Source organism: Pocillopora damicornis, chromosome 2 (assembly GCF_964200805.1).
Source record: "Pocillopora damicornis chromosome 2, jaPocDami1.2, whole genome shotgun sequence".
Taxonomy (NCBI): Eukaryota; Metazoa; Cnidaria; class Anthozoa; order Scleractinia; family Pocilloporidae; genus Pocillopora; species Pocillopora damicornis.
Genome location: NC_142671.1, coordinates 21,800,139 through 21,816,686, shown reverse-complemented (window position 1 = coordinate 21,816,686; position 16,548 = coordinate 21,800,139). Strand labels below are relative to the sequence as shown.

Genomic DNA, 16,548 nt, shown 5'->3' with positions numbered 1-16,548 from the left:
TATAACAATTATGATAAAATGTTTCATTTTTGTCGTAAATATTGACTTGATGGGAGTCATTTTCTCCTTACCTTTACTTGGAGAAGAATTAGTTATGATGCGAAGGAAATGGATCAGTGAAATATCAACAGAAATTATATAAAAAATGTCTTGTTTACAAGCGGGATCGGTTCTTTCTGCAACGGTAGAACAAGCCTTAGAGAACTGTCTTCTTGTCAGTGTTAAACACAGATCAAAAGTATTCAGAGGAGTGCTTTTTGACGAAAAGAACGCCGTTGTCTGGAGGTGGGTTCACCTTGATTTCCTCAGTGATGATAAATGATAAATTGTGAAAAATTATTTCTTTGAGATCCTTTATGCAATGATCCTCCCAGTTGAAAAGTTAAATGAATTACCGATTCACTGGCTTTAATTTTTTCTGAAGTTTGTGTTTTTTCTGCTCACTATTAATAAAGAACGTCCCTCGAAGAACAAGCTACAAATGTTGAACCAGAGAAGAAAACTTTAGGAAGTAGTAGTGCTATCGGTGATGGTGCCTCGAGATGGTCAACACGACAAGCCAGCCTGTTTTACAAGCGACACAACAACAGATCTTTTTCCAGTAGAAGGATTCCCAGTTTATTTAGCGAGGTGAAAGTCCTTACAGATGCAGATTTGACCAAGGAAAGTCGAGAGAGTTCTAAAAACATGGTGGACAAGATTGAGAGTTCAACTAAAAGACCATCTGCCTCTGGTTATCAGAAAAGCAAGCAAGGACAGATCACGAAAGCGAAGGAGAATTCAAGAAGAAAAACTAATCTTTCGAGCCAGATAAATGTTAGGAATTCTAAATATGAAGCTAACTTGAAACGGAAGTCTTCAAATCAAGACAGCTGTAGCAGATCAAGGAAAAGGAGACCAGACAGTGTGAAGGTTGTAGGGAAGGGTGTCCAGAAACAAACCCAAACAAAGAAACCCAAGGCTGATTTCAAAGATCCACTGAAAACTGAAGTAAAAATGGAAAGCAAGTGGTCTCTTGGATCAAAGAATTTAGCAGCAAAGGGTGTTTCCTCAACACAGTTTAAATTACTCTTGACTAACTCATGTTCTGTTCCTGTTGTACCAGTTGAAGTTATGTCTAGCAGTGGACAGCGACAACTTGGGGCTGTTCTGTCATTTAATAAACTTGATCCACCTTTATGTACAGTGACAAAAAGAATGACTTCCAGCAATGACAAAGAATTGTTGACTTCTTTGACTGATGATCAGAATGTTCATAACAATGTTGACAAAACAGATCAAAATCAATCAAAACAGTCAGATGCAGAGGTGAATCCAACAAGCAGAAGAATTGAAAACAGCAATGAAATTGCAACTAGATCTGAGGGGACTGTTGAAGGAGAAGAAACATGTGTCTCTAACATTTTGCATGATCAGTATGTGAGGTTGTCACCTTCACAGGAACAAGACATAGAAAGACAGGACAGTAATAAGATTACCCAGACTGAGGAAGTTGTAGAGGCTTTGGATGATTTTGATGGGGAAAGAAACAACAATGAGAGTGTGGCAAGTGAAGAACAACAGAATATTGGGACACAAGAGGCACAGCTTGTAAATGTTCCTCTTAAAAGATCAGCAAGAATAAGTGAACGCAGGGAATATATTTTGCACTCTCAACCAAAGAGTGCAAAACTTGGACACAAAAAATCATCTGTGGAATCTAATGTTTTGGAAGAAGTCGAATCAGTTTTTGGTCAAGATAATGCTGTTTTGAAATCATCAGGCTCCCTTATTTCAAACCAACCCACTGAAGGATCAACTCCCACAAATCAAAACTCTCATAAGCAAAAGAATAGTGCTTCATCCACTAAATACACTCAGAGAATGACCTGGAAACTTCAGCCCCAAATGACACCGGCAGATAACATAAACCCTGTGTCTGTTGGCGACATCGTGTGGGGTAAGGTCCATGGTCATCCATGGTGGCCTGGAAGGGTGTTGGCAATCAGTGGAATTCGGAATGAAGAAAGCAACAACCCTTGGGACAGGGATGCACATGTATCATGGTTTGGGTCCAATACCAGCTCTATTATGCACATTCACAGTCTTCAGTTATTCCTGCCCAACTTTGCCAAACGACACAAAAAGCAGAAGAAAGGGTATTACAGAGTAGCTGTTCGACAGGCACAGGAAGCCTTGACGGCTCTAAATGGCACTGATTGATACCAGCTGCAAATATCCTGGATATCAGAAATACAAACAATGAAAACAGCATAGCACTCTCTAACCCTTCATACCCTAACATCAGTATCTATGTTTTTCTCTTTTCATTTCCTTTGGTACTGACAAGAGGAATTTGTTTACCAATCATAGCTCCTTAGATTGGGGATCATTTCCTTTATTCTCATGATCTCAGTGAATGATTTAGCAGTATTGAAATAAGGAGAAATTTGATGCTGGTTACTTTTTGGGTCTAAGGGGTTGGATTACTTTTATTAATAAACAGTAAGTTTAACAGCACTGAAGGAAATTATTGGTTAACCCAACTACAAGAAGGCTGTACAATCATGTGATTGGCTTTGACTTTTTGCCACTCTGGAACATACCAAGGCAGAATTGGTTCAAGGCTATTTTTGCTTTATTGTTCTTCAGGAAGGGGTAAGTGAAAGAACTGCATGCATAAATATCATGTCATGCTAAATATTTCAAATTTAATCTCCTTATAGGCTTAAGTTATTTAACTCCAATTTAATTTTTTTGGCATGTGACCTAAATTCTGTTAAAAAACATCTTGAAAACAAGATAAAAATTAAGTCCTGCCCTTGTTTAATTTTAAAAAGCTGACATTTCAAACTTTATGACAGCATCAGATAAGTGAGCTGAATGAAAACCTTGCATATTGTTCCACAAGAGCAGTTCAACAAATGTTTTTAAATACATGATATGACTCTTGACTCTCAAAGAAGTGAAACAGCTGCACTATATAGTAAAACACACAATGTGAAGTTTTCAATGATAGCATGGTTATATGTTGCCTAAAAGTAAATTAGTTCATGTCAAGGCACTGAAGTAATCTTTGCTGAGAGAAATTAATCATATTTGGTATTCATGTGACACCATTGTGAGTTAGCACAACAGCTAGATGAATGATTTTACTTTAAAAAAACTATATAAGGAATACCGTGAGGTGAGGTAAACTTCCAAAGAAACTGTAGTGCTGCGTCAGTGAGGGATATTACATGATAATTTGGTTCCATCAACTGAGTTGATAAATAAATGTAAATTGGCCTCCATCGGGAGCCCATTACCCGGAGCTTCCATCTTCCATACTTACCCTCTGAGTCAACCCTGTTCCATGTCTTTTTATTTTTAGAAGCATCTCCCACAGGGTTTTTTGAGGGTGTTTACTTAATAGCCAATCATAAGCGAGCTGTGGTCCTCTATTGTTTTCATCACATGCAGGCCGCATGAAAGCATTTCAATTATGTGCACATCAGCGTGTTTTTGCAGGAAATTAAAGAACTTCCCACATATCTCAGTTCTAAAAATAAAAAGATAGGGGACAGGGTTGACTCAAGGGTACAATTGGTATGGAGGCTCCAGGTAATGGGCTCCTGCCTCAATAAAGAGTTTCTAAAGCTGGCATTTAGCTTTGAAGAAGGGCTGACACTTGAAATGTCAGCTTTTGAAACTCTTTACTGGGGCCAATTTACATTGACAATTCAGTTAGTAAAGCCACATTTTCTTGAAGGAATATTCATACAAGTTGTTTGACCTCTACTGAGGGCAATGCTAGGAAATTAGAGTAATGTGGTGCTTTATAAAAAGAAATACTGTTAGTATTTTTTGGAAAAAAAAATTATTCACAACCTAAGAGTTTGCCAATTGTAGAGGGAACACAGCAACTAATTACAATCAAATTCCATTTCCACAAAGTTGGTGATTTAAGCTGAGAAAGTGAGAAATCTTGACTTTTTTCAAAGGTTTCTGTGAGAAAGAAGTGATTGATAAGTAATAGTGGTGAATCATTTATGATGAACATCAAAATTGTGCAGACACAAACTGACCAACCAAGAAATTATCTGTAAAAGGTAAAGAATTTAATGTAACTATGGGATGACTTATGAGGAGCCAGAATTTACATTTAATTGTTAACTAAGTTAAGTTGTTGGATAACAGTGAGTCTGGGTATATTGTAATATTTAGATGAAGTCTCTCCTTTAGAGTTTAACGGGAAAATTAAATTATTTGTTAAACATTTGTATTATTGCATAATTTGCAAAAATTTGTGTCAGAAAGCAATAAGTTAATTTATGTTATTTAAAGAATAATTTTCGTTAAAATTGTTAGTTATTGTTTATGCTAGATATTAGAGAGTTTTTTGGGCTAGTTAGATGGCCATGTTAGGAAGCCTAAGGCTTTTGAATAATATTAAATAACTTGAGGTTTCTAAATTAAGAGAAAAATGTAACTGTTTTGTAGGATGTATATTTTGTAGATAACAAAGAATCGTTGAAAGAGAAATAAATATAAATATCATAACTCTTTGAGTTTTGGTTTATTGTTCTCAGAAAGTTATCTTATTTGTGCAAGACAGCAACTGTGCAAACTGGGTGAGAACATGAAATGTTTTGAAGCTCAATATCCGTAGTTGAAAGGAGTTTTGAGCAAGTTTTGCCAGAGTACTTATCTGTAGATTTCCAATGAATTTGAATGTTGATGCAAATTATCATCTATATATTGAGTGAAGTCTCAGTTTACCCTTTACACCTCAACCTCAGCATACATATTCTCCATAATGTTCTATATACATTTCCTAAGGTGCCGACAAGGAGAATTTGTTTAACAATCAAGAGTTTCTTCAGTTGGTGATCATTTCTTTCATTCTCCTGACCTTAACATGTGAGTTAGGCTGATATTGTAAAGAGATGTTAGATTCTCGTCACTCTTGGGGTTCAAAGGGTTGAAAGTTTCAAAATGCTTTTGACCAAATAACTGATTTCACCGGTACAGTGACTTTTTTCAAACAAATTTCTGTTTTGCATACTATCAAACTTTGGAGCAAACAGTTGTTTTTAAAAGTTCCAATGTTAGACTACCAATTAAAACCTGATACATGTATGTTTGCACCCACTTTGGACAGGTTTTGACAATGAAGATCCATGCTAAAATGACAACAATGACAGAGGACTGGTGAAGTCTTCATTAGGATGTCAAGTCAATTGCGGATGATTGCTGGTTATTTTATTGCAATTTTCTTGCTGTCTTGAGTTTGCCTTTTTTTTTAGTTTAGTTTGATTGCCCTGCATTTTTGTATATGATCTACAAATTAATTGCAGCACACCTATCTGAAATTTTTAACAAAAATGTATGCATTGGTTCTTAATGTGTTGGGCAGAATCAAAGATATTTTTATCAATTTTCACCAGACCACAAAATCAAGAAAAAAAAAGCAAAAAAAAATCAAAATTTAAAGAAATGAAAATAATAAAAAAAAACACCAATGTCAAAAGGAGTTTTTGTGACCAAAATTGAACATCAAAATGGATGTTAGACAAAATCTTGGGCCTACAGAGAAGAATAATTTCTGATGATTTGCTCAGTAGCAGCAAAACTGTCCACAAAATGATCTTCAGTCATTCCATACTTTAAATACTGATGAACATAAGCTCGAGAAGTAAACATGTTCCAGGCTTTCTGGACAACAGAGTTTAAGGGTACTACAGGAGTTTGACTGTTTGTAAGTAATGTCGCAGATTTTTCATAATGGTTGAAAGGCCTATGGTGGCACCACACTGTATTGGCCCAAGTCTGTGGTACCCAGCTTGCATGAAGCCTTGTATCATTAAAAGAAGACAGATCTGCCTTGTGAACATCCACTCCTCGCAAAACCAAAAGGTTGGCAATAGATTTGTTCAATCTATTCCTCAATCTTGGGAGTTGTCCAGGTCTTTGGTGAAAATCTGTACCGTCTGGGTTTGACGGCACAGGCAACTTGACTTCCCAGTCAATGCCTGCAGGGGAGATTTATAAAGTGCAGATATTTAAAGAAAATGCCGGGAACATTAACAGTGGTGTCTCCCCTGACCTTTTTTCTCTAACTTTTTGTTTAACCTTCATTTAAAGGTATTCATCATCATGGATCTAAGGAGGGAAATGTTTACCCTAGTGACTGAAGTGATAGATGACATATTTTAGCAGGTGACACCAGCTTACTCAACTCTACAAAAAAAATTTCAAGTGTAACTATCAGGAGTTAAACTTCTGATTTCCAAGTTCTTGAAATACTCATCAGAAGGTTATAGATTTTCAACTAATTTTAGTTGTGATACAGTAGCGCTAAGAATACCTTTTTCTTCTAAGTAAGCCTATTTCATCCACGGAAAAACATTGTCTTCCCAATTTCATCTTTTGCATTAAAATAATTATGTACATGTATCTTCAGCTCACTGAGACACACTGCCATCAAAAATGCATGTTGAGAAAGATGTTTTCTCTGTCTTGTTGTGGGCTTTGAACAAAGAAAATAGAAAAAAAAAATCTTCTCCTTTGTCAGTGCTGAGCTCAAAATTTACTCTCTAGCTCACTTTAGATCATCTGTAGCTCAGAAGTAGAGCATTAGAACATGGCAGAAAGTCTGGGGTTTTATTTCTCTTGGGGACTCAGAATATTTTCATAGTCCTATGCTCATAAAAAGACCTAAAAAACATCTTCACCAACTTTACCAAGCTCACAATTTAATATCTTTCTCATTTGATATACACGTTGTAGGTTAAAATGATTTCAGTCTACATGTAAATTCATTCCCATCATAATTTGTTTGAGAATCAAGACAACTTATTTAAAGACTAGTAAAAAATAATTTTGACCAAAAGTCATTTCAAACTACAACATACATGTCAAGTGTTTGTTTGTTTGTTTTTACAACTACAGAACAACAAATATAACACAGATTTAATTCCATACCTTCCTCCATGCTAGCATCAGCTATCAGCATCTGTCGTAGGTGCTTTAGGAGTCCAGGCCACGTGTAAGTGCTGTAAGCTAAAGAGTTTTCAGCCATTTGTGGAATGTTCTTCAAAGTCATCAACTTATATTCTGGATGTGGACAAACTTGCTCAATCAGATCACCAAGTAGATTTCTGACTGAGACAACTCTTTTGTAAAAAACAGGTTCTTGGTTGGGAGAAAACAGTTTTACTGGCTGAAGAACACTGGCAAGTTTATGAGAAATCACTCTGTTGATATCCTTGAAAGATATATGTTTTAAATTCATCAACCTGGAGCATATACTCTGTAATTTATCATTTTCCAGGATAATTATTCCATCCGAGCACTTATACAAGTGAGATAAAGTTAAGATAGCATTGTAGTTTTGAACAATCACCTCACCCGTACCATAAGGCCAAACAACTTGATTCAATATGAACGAATGGGGAAACTCTTCACGAAGACAACCTGTAACATATGCCCCTACACCTGAGCCTGTTCCACCGGCCAAGCTGAGAAAAATCAAAAATCCACCGAATCTGTCGCACTTTTCCACCTCTTTCTGCACCATTTCAAGCACAGTGTCTGAGGACTTTGGTCCATGCTCCAGGAATCCATAGGCCCAGTTGTTCCCAGATCCACGTTTTTGACAAAATTGCTGTCCCAAAGGATATGTCCACTTTCCAGAGTTCTTAGCCTCTAGAAGGGTTTGAGATATCGCTTTCGATTCCATATCGATCATAACAGCCCGTGCATTGGCTGCTCCTGTTCTGTCTCGTGAAAAGAATCTTTCCAGTACTTCTTCCTCGTATTCGTGGTTGACTTTATGATCGACAATTTTCGAAATAAACTGGGGATTTAGTTTTGATGCATCATCTATTAACGTGTTAAATAGTTCTCCACCTATCTGATTGCCACATTGCCCTAGCTGCAGCGAAACAACGGACATTTTGAACGTTCACCAAGTTGTCGGATACTTATCCACCATGTTGGATCTTTGAGTTGCGGGAGCCTGGGTACCTCTAAGAGATGGCCTCTCGGACGCATACATTATGTAATCATGACAAACGACAAAGGTGTAATGACAGAGCCCAGACTGCGCGCACACATCTTCACTTCAAATGAGGAAACGCTAACAAATTTGCGTCATCTGCTCAGCACTATTACGTCACAATTGATAAAACCATTTTTTACTTCCAGATTATCGCGATAGTGTCGAACAGATTTACTGTAACTGATTGTTCATTACGAGCAAGAAAACCAGGAAAGTGTCTGAATAAGGAAACTTGTTTCACTTGCATCTCAGGCAAGCGTGGGCAACACAATTTCTTCCATTACTTCATTCCAGGAGTTAAAGTGCAAGACAAAGTCCGTTGATGTTCATGCTTCATCAAAATCAACGTTAAATCTGTCTATAGAAGGGTATGGAGTGCCCGCACTGTTGTTCAGTAAGAATAGTTACTTGTCAGTGTTTTGGGGTCTTAGCCACATATCAGTGGCTTGCCAACGAGTGATCTTTCTTCACTTCCTCTGATTGGTGTGGTGAGCTGCAGGCAAAGTGTGGACCGATGGTATGTAAATAACGACGTCGACCCGATTGGTTACCTGCATATTCTAGTCAGCCTCGCTATCAGGGCCATTTCCGCCCTGACATTAGAGAGGGAATGTACCGTTGGTACAAAGACGAACGAATTTAATTAACTTAGACAGAAAAAAAAGAGTGTTCTTCACGACCACGGCATTCCCGAAAAGGTAACTCGGTGCGATCTAATCACTAAAGTAAGGAAAAAAAGAAAGAAAGAAAGAAAGAAAGAAAAACGGTTTTTTGTGGTTTCACATTACTCAGTCACCTTTGAGGAGAGAGGGTCATCAGAACTTAAAATTTGTGTCTGCCTATTTATTCCATAGTTGCACTTTAAATCATTTGCTTATTTATACTAAAAATAAAAGTTAAGTTGGGAAAATTTTGCTGATGTAAACCCATCAAGTCCTAAGGGGTTAGTGTCTAATAGAGAGAAAGCCTCATTATAGCAGGGATGTGGATGAACACAATACTGGAGTTTTTGTTTACGGGAAGTGCTTCTTTTTCAAAGGGGAAGGGGGTGTTTCAAAGAGGCTTTGGGCTCAAGACGGGGACATGACAAGGAGGGGAATTTCAGAGAGATATTGGCAGGTGGTTTATTAGAGTGAGGTGTTCACCAGCAAAGACCTCCTGGTACAGCTCAGCCGATGTGGGCTTTGATGCAGACAGCATGCGTAACGAATCAAAGTTCTTAATAACAAAACAAGAGAAGCAGAATAATGAGTTTACTGCAGCAAAAACTATATACATTTGGTAATTTATAAAGCAACCTAACTGAAAATATTTTTGTACACTCGTTTTCTTGAAATTCTTGCATATTCAAATGTAGAAATTCCAATGGTTCATTTAAAGCTTGATTTGAATGTAGCCTAAATACAGTATGCATTAATCTTGGGAGACTGGACCATGTTAAAAACAGCAAAACGTAATTTTGAACATAGACCCATCTGAATAATCATTATTAGAGTAAATACTATGTTCAAATATGGAAAATAAACTAAACCTTTGGCTGAAATGTCCTTATTATTGAATTGCGGCTTGCAAACTAGTCCTATTTGAAGTCATATTGATTTGGGATAGATATGGGTTACAAGCTTGTCTGAAACTGAAGACCATTTGGTAAGAGTCATACCTTTTCCATATTCCCAAAACTTACAACTCAAATTTCAAAGGTGTTGTTACTCAGTATGAATTGAAACTAATTATTAAACATGCTTCCCACATTAGCATACTGTAATGGTATCAAATGGTTGCCTAGGATTATTAGCAGGAAAAAAGGACAAAAATATTTTGTGAACATTTAGTGTGCCATACAAGATAACACTTCTTAACACAGCCAAAGCAGAAGCACTTCATTTCAGTAATCGAAGAGACACTCTGATATCAAACAGATTTTAAGATAATGGCTGGTGCCTCTGTCACTTGAATTTGTCATAAGATGACTGCAGTAAAATTAAGTATATAAACAATATATGTGCAACTAGCATCTTACATGATCATTAGCCAATTTATTTCATTTCACATTTATAAAATGTGATAAAGCTACATTCAAAATGTGGAAACCATTTAGTCTATAACACTTGCTGTGATTATACACAAGAATTCCCAAAAGGTATGTGGTCACAGTGAAAAGAATATCTGCAAGTTATCAAGTGCAAACTGTTACATGAAGTTTCCCCTCACAATTAAAAAAAAAAATTCAACACTCACATAGAACCAAAGCCAACTCTTTTGTACTATCTCTGTTTTCCTTAGTTTTCTGAAGTATCATAATAGTTAATTTTGAAAATCAATACAGAGGACAAAAAGGCTGTGAACAGGACCTCTTCATAAGAAGGGTGTATGGCTGAGCTTTGTGGTCAGAATCTGAGAAGCAAGGTTTCAGTACAAACAGCTGAGTTTGATGATTTGAAAACTGCAAATTCCAGAATATAGGTCTATCATTTCATACTGCTTCACTTGCGTTTGCCACAATTTTTCCTCTGTAAAGGAGAGACTAGACAAGTCTTAACATCTCAATGACTTTGCTAACTGCTTTCCCTAGAGATCCTCCTCACAAACCAAGAAATTTATGGCAAGGATTAAAACTTGTGGCCAATATGGCAGTTGATCTAAAATACATATGTCAACACAGAACATCCGTGTCACACAAAGGCATAGCTAGTATCTTAAGTATCTAGTTCTAACCCAAAATCCTTATCATTTGGTTTTGTTTAGTTTCCTGTAGCGATCTAACCAATCATCAATCAGTTGGTTGACAAGTGCAGGTCTTGGTGTCAGCTTCTGCTTTGCCACTAGGACCCCACCTTCTGTCACACAACAGTCTAGCCACTCATGCAACAGGCGCTCTTCACTACCCCTCTGAAAGTGTAAAGACAAGGATTACATGATATATTTTAATAAGCTTAACCCTTAGATCCAGAGGATAGACTAATATCTAATTTCTCCTTACAATATCAACCTTGAATCACACATAAAGGTCACAAGAATAAAGGAAATGATCACCAACTTAGGAAAATATTGATTATTGGACAAATTCCTCTCGCCAGCAGCTTAGGAAAGGTATGGAGAGCAGTATGGAGAATTTGGATACAGTTGTTAGGTTGTAAAGGGTCAAAAACCCGAGTAAACAATCATCATCTTTGCTGCAATTACAACAGAAAATGCTCTACTGTGATACTCTCTTCATGCTTTAAAAAACTGGGATAAGCTAAAACAGCAAAGTAGGTAAATCTTTTAAAAGGGTTTGATCCAGATGAAGCATCTAAAAAATCCTTGTAATGAGGAAATACCAACCTCCTCTGCAGACAAAAAGTGAACAGGTAGTAATTTGCCCTCATAGTCAACCAGAGGTAAATAGGTCACATGAACACTGTCTATACTATCCACATTGGCTCCTGCACCAAGTTCATTAGAGTTATCAGTTTCCATTGCCACCAAAGCAGAGAAATGTCCTCTTGTATAGCCTAATACTAATGGATTCTTCCAACAGAAAGTCTGTTCCCATAAAACAGGTAGATAGACTCCTAAAACAAACAATAGAGGTAACATCCTTTAAAAAATGACAAAAATACTAAGGGATAATATATCCAAAGATATCTGGCAAGCCATTTTCAAAGTACTCTTGAAAAATCAAAGGTTTCGTCAATAACAATCGTTGTTAATCCACTGAAAAGAACCATCATAAGCACATTTTCCTTTTATCATATGTTGACTATGCTGCACAATTTTGAAAGATTTTACTGAAAATGGACATTATCAAAAGACAGACAGTAAGACACATTCAACCCTTTGACTCCTAAGAGTTACTAACATCTAATTCATCCTTACAATATCAACCCAATATCAAACAATGAGGTCATGAGAATAAAGGAAAGGATAAGCAAATAAGGAAGTTCTTGATTGTTAAAAAAAAGTCTCCTTGCCAGTACCTTAGGAAATGTTTAGAAAACAGTAGGTATTACAGTCTATGCATGCTGATGTTAAGTTGTGTTGGGTTAAGGCATGATAAACCAAGTGAAAAGTACCTTGAAACCTAGCAAGCCCAAGCACCTCTCCTCTGAAACTCTTGACATATTTCACACCATAAATGATTACAGGTCGGCGTAGAATGTGTGCCAGAGCAAATACATGTGACTGCTCTAAGGAAGTTCCAGGCTGACCAGCAAGACTAAGAATGGAGGCCCAGTCCTGTTCCCATTGATCTTCATCAAGAGAATATTGAAGAGTTTCTGCTTGCATAGATTCCCACTCCTTGTACCTACTGAAAAACCTGGAAGAAAAAACACCACCCAAGAAATTTCAAAATCAGTGGAACTTCTCCCTTGAGACAGTTTTCATCAAACACCTACATTCAATAAACAAAAAAACTGCATCCATGTTTATCCAAATGACAGCTAACAGTAAGACCCTGAAGCTGGCCAAAATCAAAGGATAGTCTGCAATCTTCAGCTGGCTACCTTCACCTCATTTTAGTAAAATTGCTGAAGAAAAATTACACAACTATCTGAGAAATTTGCACAGCATCCATTTCCAAGTTTTGAGATGAAATTGACCATAATTTACAGGTAATGGGTTTCAATGGGTGAATGGATTATAAGTTTGTATGAAAAGATGTTAAAACTTCGCCCAAAATTATGACATCTCCCTTACCTTGAGCCTCCTTCTGTTAAGCTGTCATAAAGTGCTCGTCTTAGAGTATTATCTCTGTCAAAGACACCATACGAAGCTTGAAGAACAGAGTCTAGAAGGCAGTCACCAGCAGAACGATTCCATAAGGGGTAGATCCTACTTCCTAACTGTTCAGTAATCTCTTCACTCCAGTTGATAACAGGAGATTCCATCTCTAGAACTGACGGGGAAATGGACCAAACATTGAGAAGAAGAGACAAATTGGATAACTTTTGGATTGAAATATAACCAAACTGAACATTGGATGGAGAGAGCAAAGTCCTTGTGTTATTGGGCAAGACTCTCCCACACAGTTTGATCAGTGAATAACAGAAAACAATCAGCATCACTTATCACATTATAATGAAAATTAATAACATCAGCTTCAGTTAAAATGCTGAAAAACACAATTTCTTATTCAAAACATTCATAATGGAAGGATACCAAGTATTGTGGATAAATTTAAGAATGGTTGGCAGTACCAATAATACCAGGAGAAATCTGATATCAATTCTGATAACCATAAGATGACTTTTCATCTTACCTCTTTGAACTTCCCTATCTAAGATGTCATCAAACACTTGCCTCTGTACTCTTCCTGGAAAGTCTTGAACCTCTGAAACAAGTTAATATTGTGATATAATCTACAATTATGTGAAAACCCAAAAACAAAGCAAAACCTCCTTGACTTTTTGGCATTGGCAATAATGATGACAAGTAATGAAAATATTCAAACTTATCAGGTAAAAGTTGTTATCTTGATCTAAAAGCAAATTCTTGTTACTGATTTGCAAGGAATTGTGTAGCAGTTAGAAGGGAGATTAAACAATCAGATCTTGAGAGTTGAAGGGTTTATTTTGTGACTATGGAAACCACAGAAAGTAAAGATAAAGAGGAAGGGTGCAAGTCACCAGAGGTTAAATCTTTGGGGCTGAATGCCTGAAAGCTATTGTCTTAGAGAGGTTCATAGGTTGCCATGTTTTCTTTTCGAACAAAAATTCTTCTTCTGTGTGAAAAGCTTTAATTTTAACCCATCATCTCCCTTGATCTGATTGTTAATTCTCCTTTCCAGCTAATAGATATCTCATACTAAATTAGGCGGGATCGTTTGGTTCTTTTCAAGATGCACATCCTCAGGCTAACAGGTCTTCTTATTTTCATGCATTAAAATTGTAAAGAAAAGTTGGATATGTTATAGAAAATGTTGTTACTTGTGGTTTTGTACATAAAAGAATCATTTCATTGTTTGTCTCACAATGTACATGAATTGTACTGATTGTAATGTTTTGACTGCTATACTACTAATCTTTATCAGGTGGCAGGGTGGGTAGAGATTTAACGTGTTGCTATTTATAACACTAGAGATATTCATCATGTCTGAGAGTTGAAGAGTTAAAAAGCTGATAGTCCAGTTTACAAGGTGTTCAAAATTACAATAATTTTGGTTAAAATTCTCACCTGCTGGTAGAACAAATGTAACCTGATCAGTGAAGAAGTAACAACGCCAATCTCCTTTACGTTGCCTCATGGTGTGACCCATCTGTTTCCTAATGTCTGCAGCAAGTTCAGGGCATGCAATGCAGGGGACACGTCTTAAATGATGGCTTGTCACTTCTGGAGTGAGCAAAATTGTCATGAGCTCCTCTCTTTTAAATTTAAAGGCCAAATGTACTAATGTGTGCCCCACTTCAAACACTCCAGGTCGGTTTAGCACCAGACAATCTTCTCTTGTCAATTGTCTGGAAAGATCGTTACCCGAGTTTAAATAGCTCTCCACAGAAGCCGTATCACCTTCAACAACGCCTATACAAGCACTCAACCACAGCCAGTCAGAGTCCTTTAAACAATTTCGGATTTGGAGAACTTCTTCATTATCATTAACATCATCCGAGGATGGAATATCATAAATGATCGTTTCGCCAATCTGACTGCTTGGCTGGATTTCTAAAGTGGCTTCACTGACAGATGAAGTAGGCGATCTCTTTTTCGACGTGGATGGTCTTTTTGGGTTATTGTCTTGCAGCGTGTTCTTTGCAACTTCTTCTTGTTTTATTTTGGCCGGTTTCAAACACTTGCAAAGGACGCACTTCGTGGTTTTTGGCCAGTTCTCGTACGTACACTGCGGACAAGTCCACTTGTGAATTTTCAACAGCGCGCGGTTTTTGTCATTGTTGATTGTTTTGGAGTCTAACCTACCATTGTTACCAACAGAACGAGGTGACTTCGGAGACACACTTTTAGACGAAGCATCCCTGTTTCCATTTCCAGACTCTGTGTACCTTCCATTCTTGCCTGATTTTTGTTTTGAAGCTCGGCACATCACGCAGTGAAGGGACCTAGGCCAATTTTCGTACGTACAACAAGCACAGGTCCATTTCGAGTTGTCTTCTGTCTGTTCGGTTAGTCGTGGTGACAAGCTTTTGTTGTCGCTCGACGAGCAAATTATCGGGTCAGTTGAGATTATCCTGTCGCTGCTAGCAGCCTCGTAAATATCCTCTGATACATTTGTTGTTCTGCTTGCTTCTTGCGTGATAACTCGAGGCGGTCTTGGTGCACGGCACAAAGTGCATTTTACAGAACAGGGCCAATTAAAGTATGTGCAATACTTGCACGCCCATTTTAAGCTTTCTTCTTTCTTTGGCATGATGAAAATAATCTAATAAGGAAGTGAAAATTCGTCCAAATCGAGGAGAATGTCTCAACCGCTCACAATCTACCGAATGCCGTCTTATCCAAACAACAATTTTCTTTACAGACCCGTGAAGCTTTATCGAGTTCGCTTGACTTCTTCGAGCTCTAGAGCCTTCCACAGCGACAGCTCCGGCTAATCGTGATTTTCTTAAAGTTTTAGGTTTCATGAAGATGATTTTCTTTCTCCTTTGTTGATGTTACATGACGTTTGCATTGAAAATCCGGGAAAAATTTCCTTGCATTTAATATCACAGCTGTCGCCATGATGTTTTGAAAACTGAAAGCCTCGTGTTGTGACGTCAACAAACATCTGGCATCCTGGTACCCAGGTTCCACTGGGTAGATTACGCTCGATGCAGTTCAAAGTTTGCTTTAATCTTCGTTTCGTAACCCCTAAATGTTCAGATAAACTAAATCTTCACAAAGTAATTATCGGTGGGAATGAAAAAGCTAAGAATTGCTCTATTCCTTTCTCGAACGAAAATAAAAGGGAAAAAGGGAAGAGAACACTTACTCTTCCTCATTAAGTTTTGCTGACACATCAAAAATGATGCAATTCAGAGCTTTGATAACTTTTCTTTTTCTTTTTTCTCATTGGAGCCACCAGTAGCTATTCAATGAAGAAAAATATGACCCTTAGTATCTTTTGAGCTTTCGCTCGAAAGTGTGTTTTTGCATTTTTGTCGTACTGCGTAATAGGGCGTGTCGTATGTCTCGAAAACTAGAATATTCTACGTAGAAATTTGGATAGAAAATAAAATTACAAAAAATACATTATAACTAGGGTTAGATATCTGCTAAATTTTCAAGAAGGAAAGTTGAGATCGTTGAGGATCACTTTGATTGGACTCGATCTCCTTCTGTGGGACTTGTTTCCAATCCCCACAAATCCTTGCGTTGTGGCTAAACTAAATCTGAAGACAAAGCTTTGAAGGGGGAAGAAAGAAAGCCAGGTAAACTATTTCGTGGGCAACTTGAAAACACAAAGAAGGAGAGTGTTATATCCCCCGCTGGCTTGATAGCTCAGTATGTTTGAGCAATGCACTGGTATCAAAGGAAGATGAAATCGAATTTATTCCAGGCTCAATGCTTTCTCGCGCTTTCAAATTACACCTACCCTGTTACATTGCCTGGCA

General features: G+C 37.3%; 3 protein-coding genes across 4 annotated transcripts; 1 reads left to right on the top strand and 2 right to left on the bottom strand.

Annotated features, from left to right (window-relative positions):
* The first annotated feature begins 54 nt into the window (after positions 1-54).
* Positions 55-4,521, top strand: LOC113683129 (uncharacterized). Of its 2 annotated transcripts, XR_016183933.1 has the most exons (3): positions 55-285; positions 456-3,641; positions 3,706-4,521. XR_016183933.1 is itself a non-coding variant. In XM_027200375.2 (2 exons), the coding sequence occupies exons 1-2, from the start codon at positions 146-148 to the stop codon at positions 2,200-2,202; spliced, it is 1,887 nt and encodes a 628-aa protein (XP_027056176.2). In that variant the 5' UTR covers positions 55-145; the 3' UTR covers positions 2,203-4,521. The 2 variants fall into 2 exon arrangements, 1 of the variants encoding a protein (XP_027056176.2); XM_027200375.2 differs by having other exon boundaries at positions 456-4,521.
* On the bottom strand, positions 4,519-8,077 carry LOC113683230 (tubulin delta chain). Its single transcript, XM_027200481.2, has 2 exons — positions 6,946-8,077; positions 4,519-5,993 (listed from the first exon to the last, which is right to left on the bottom strand). Exons 1-2 carry the CDS (start codon positions 7,916-7,918, stop codon positions 5,548-5,550), a joined length of 1,419 nt encoding a protein of 472 aa, XP_027056282.2. The 5' UTR covers positions 7,919-8,077; the 3' UTR covers positions 4,519-5,547.
* A 1,182-nt stretch (positions 8,078-9,259) lies between these two features.
* LOC113682351 (ubiquitin thioesterase ZRANB1) lies at positions 9,260-15,709 on the bottom strand. The gene is made up of 6 exons (XM_027199548.2): positions 14,180-15,709; positions 13,266-13,337; positions 12,704-12,902; positions 12,079-12,323; positions 11,348-11,577; positions 9,260-10,912 (listed from the first exon to the last, which is right to left on the bottom strand). The coding sequence occupies exons 1-6, from the start codon at positions 15,363-15,365 to the stop codon at positions 10,751-10,753; spliced, it is 2,094 nt and encodes a 697-aa protein (XP_027055349.2). The 5' UTR covers positions 15,366-15,709; the 3' UTR covers positions 9,260-10,750.
* Between the last annotated feature and the right edge of the window lie 839 nt (positions 15,710-16,548).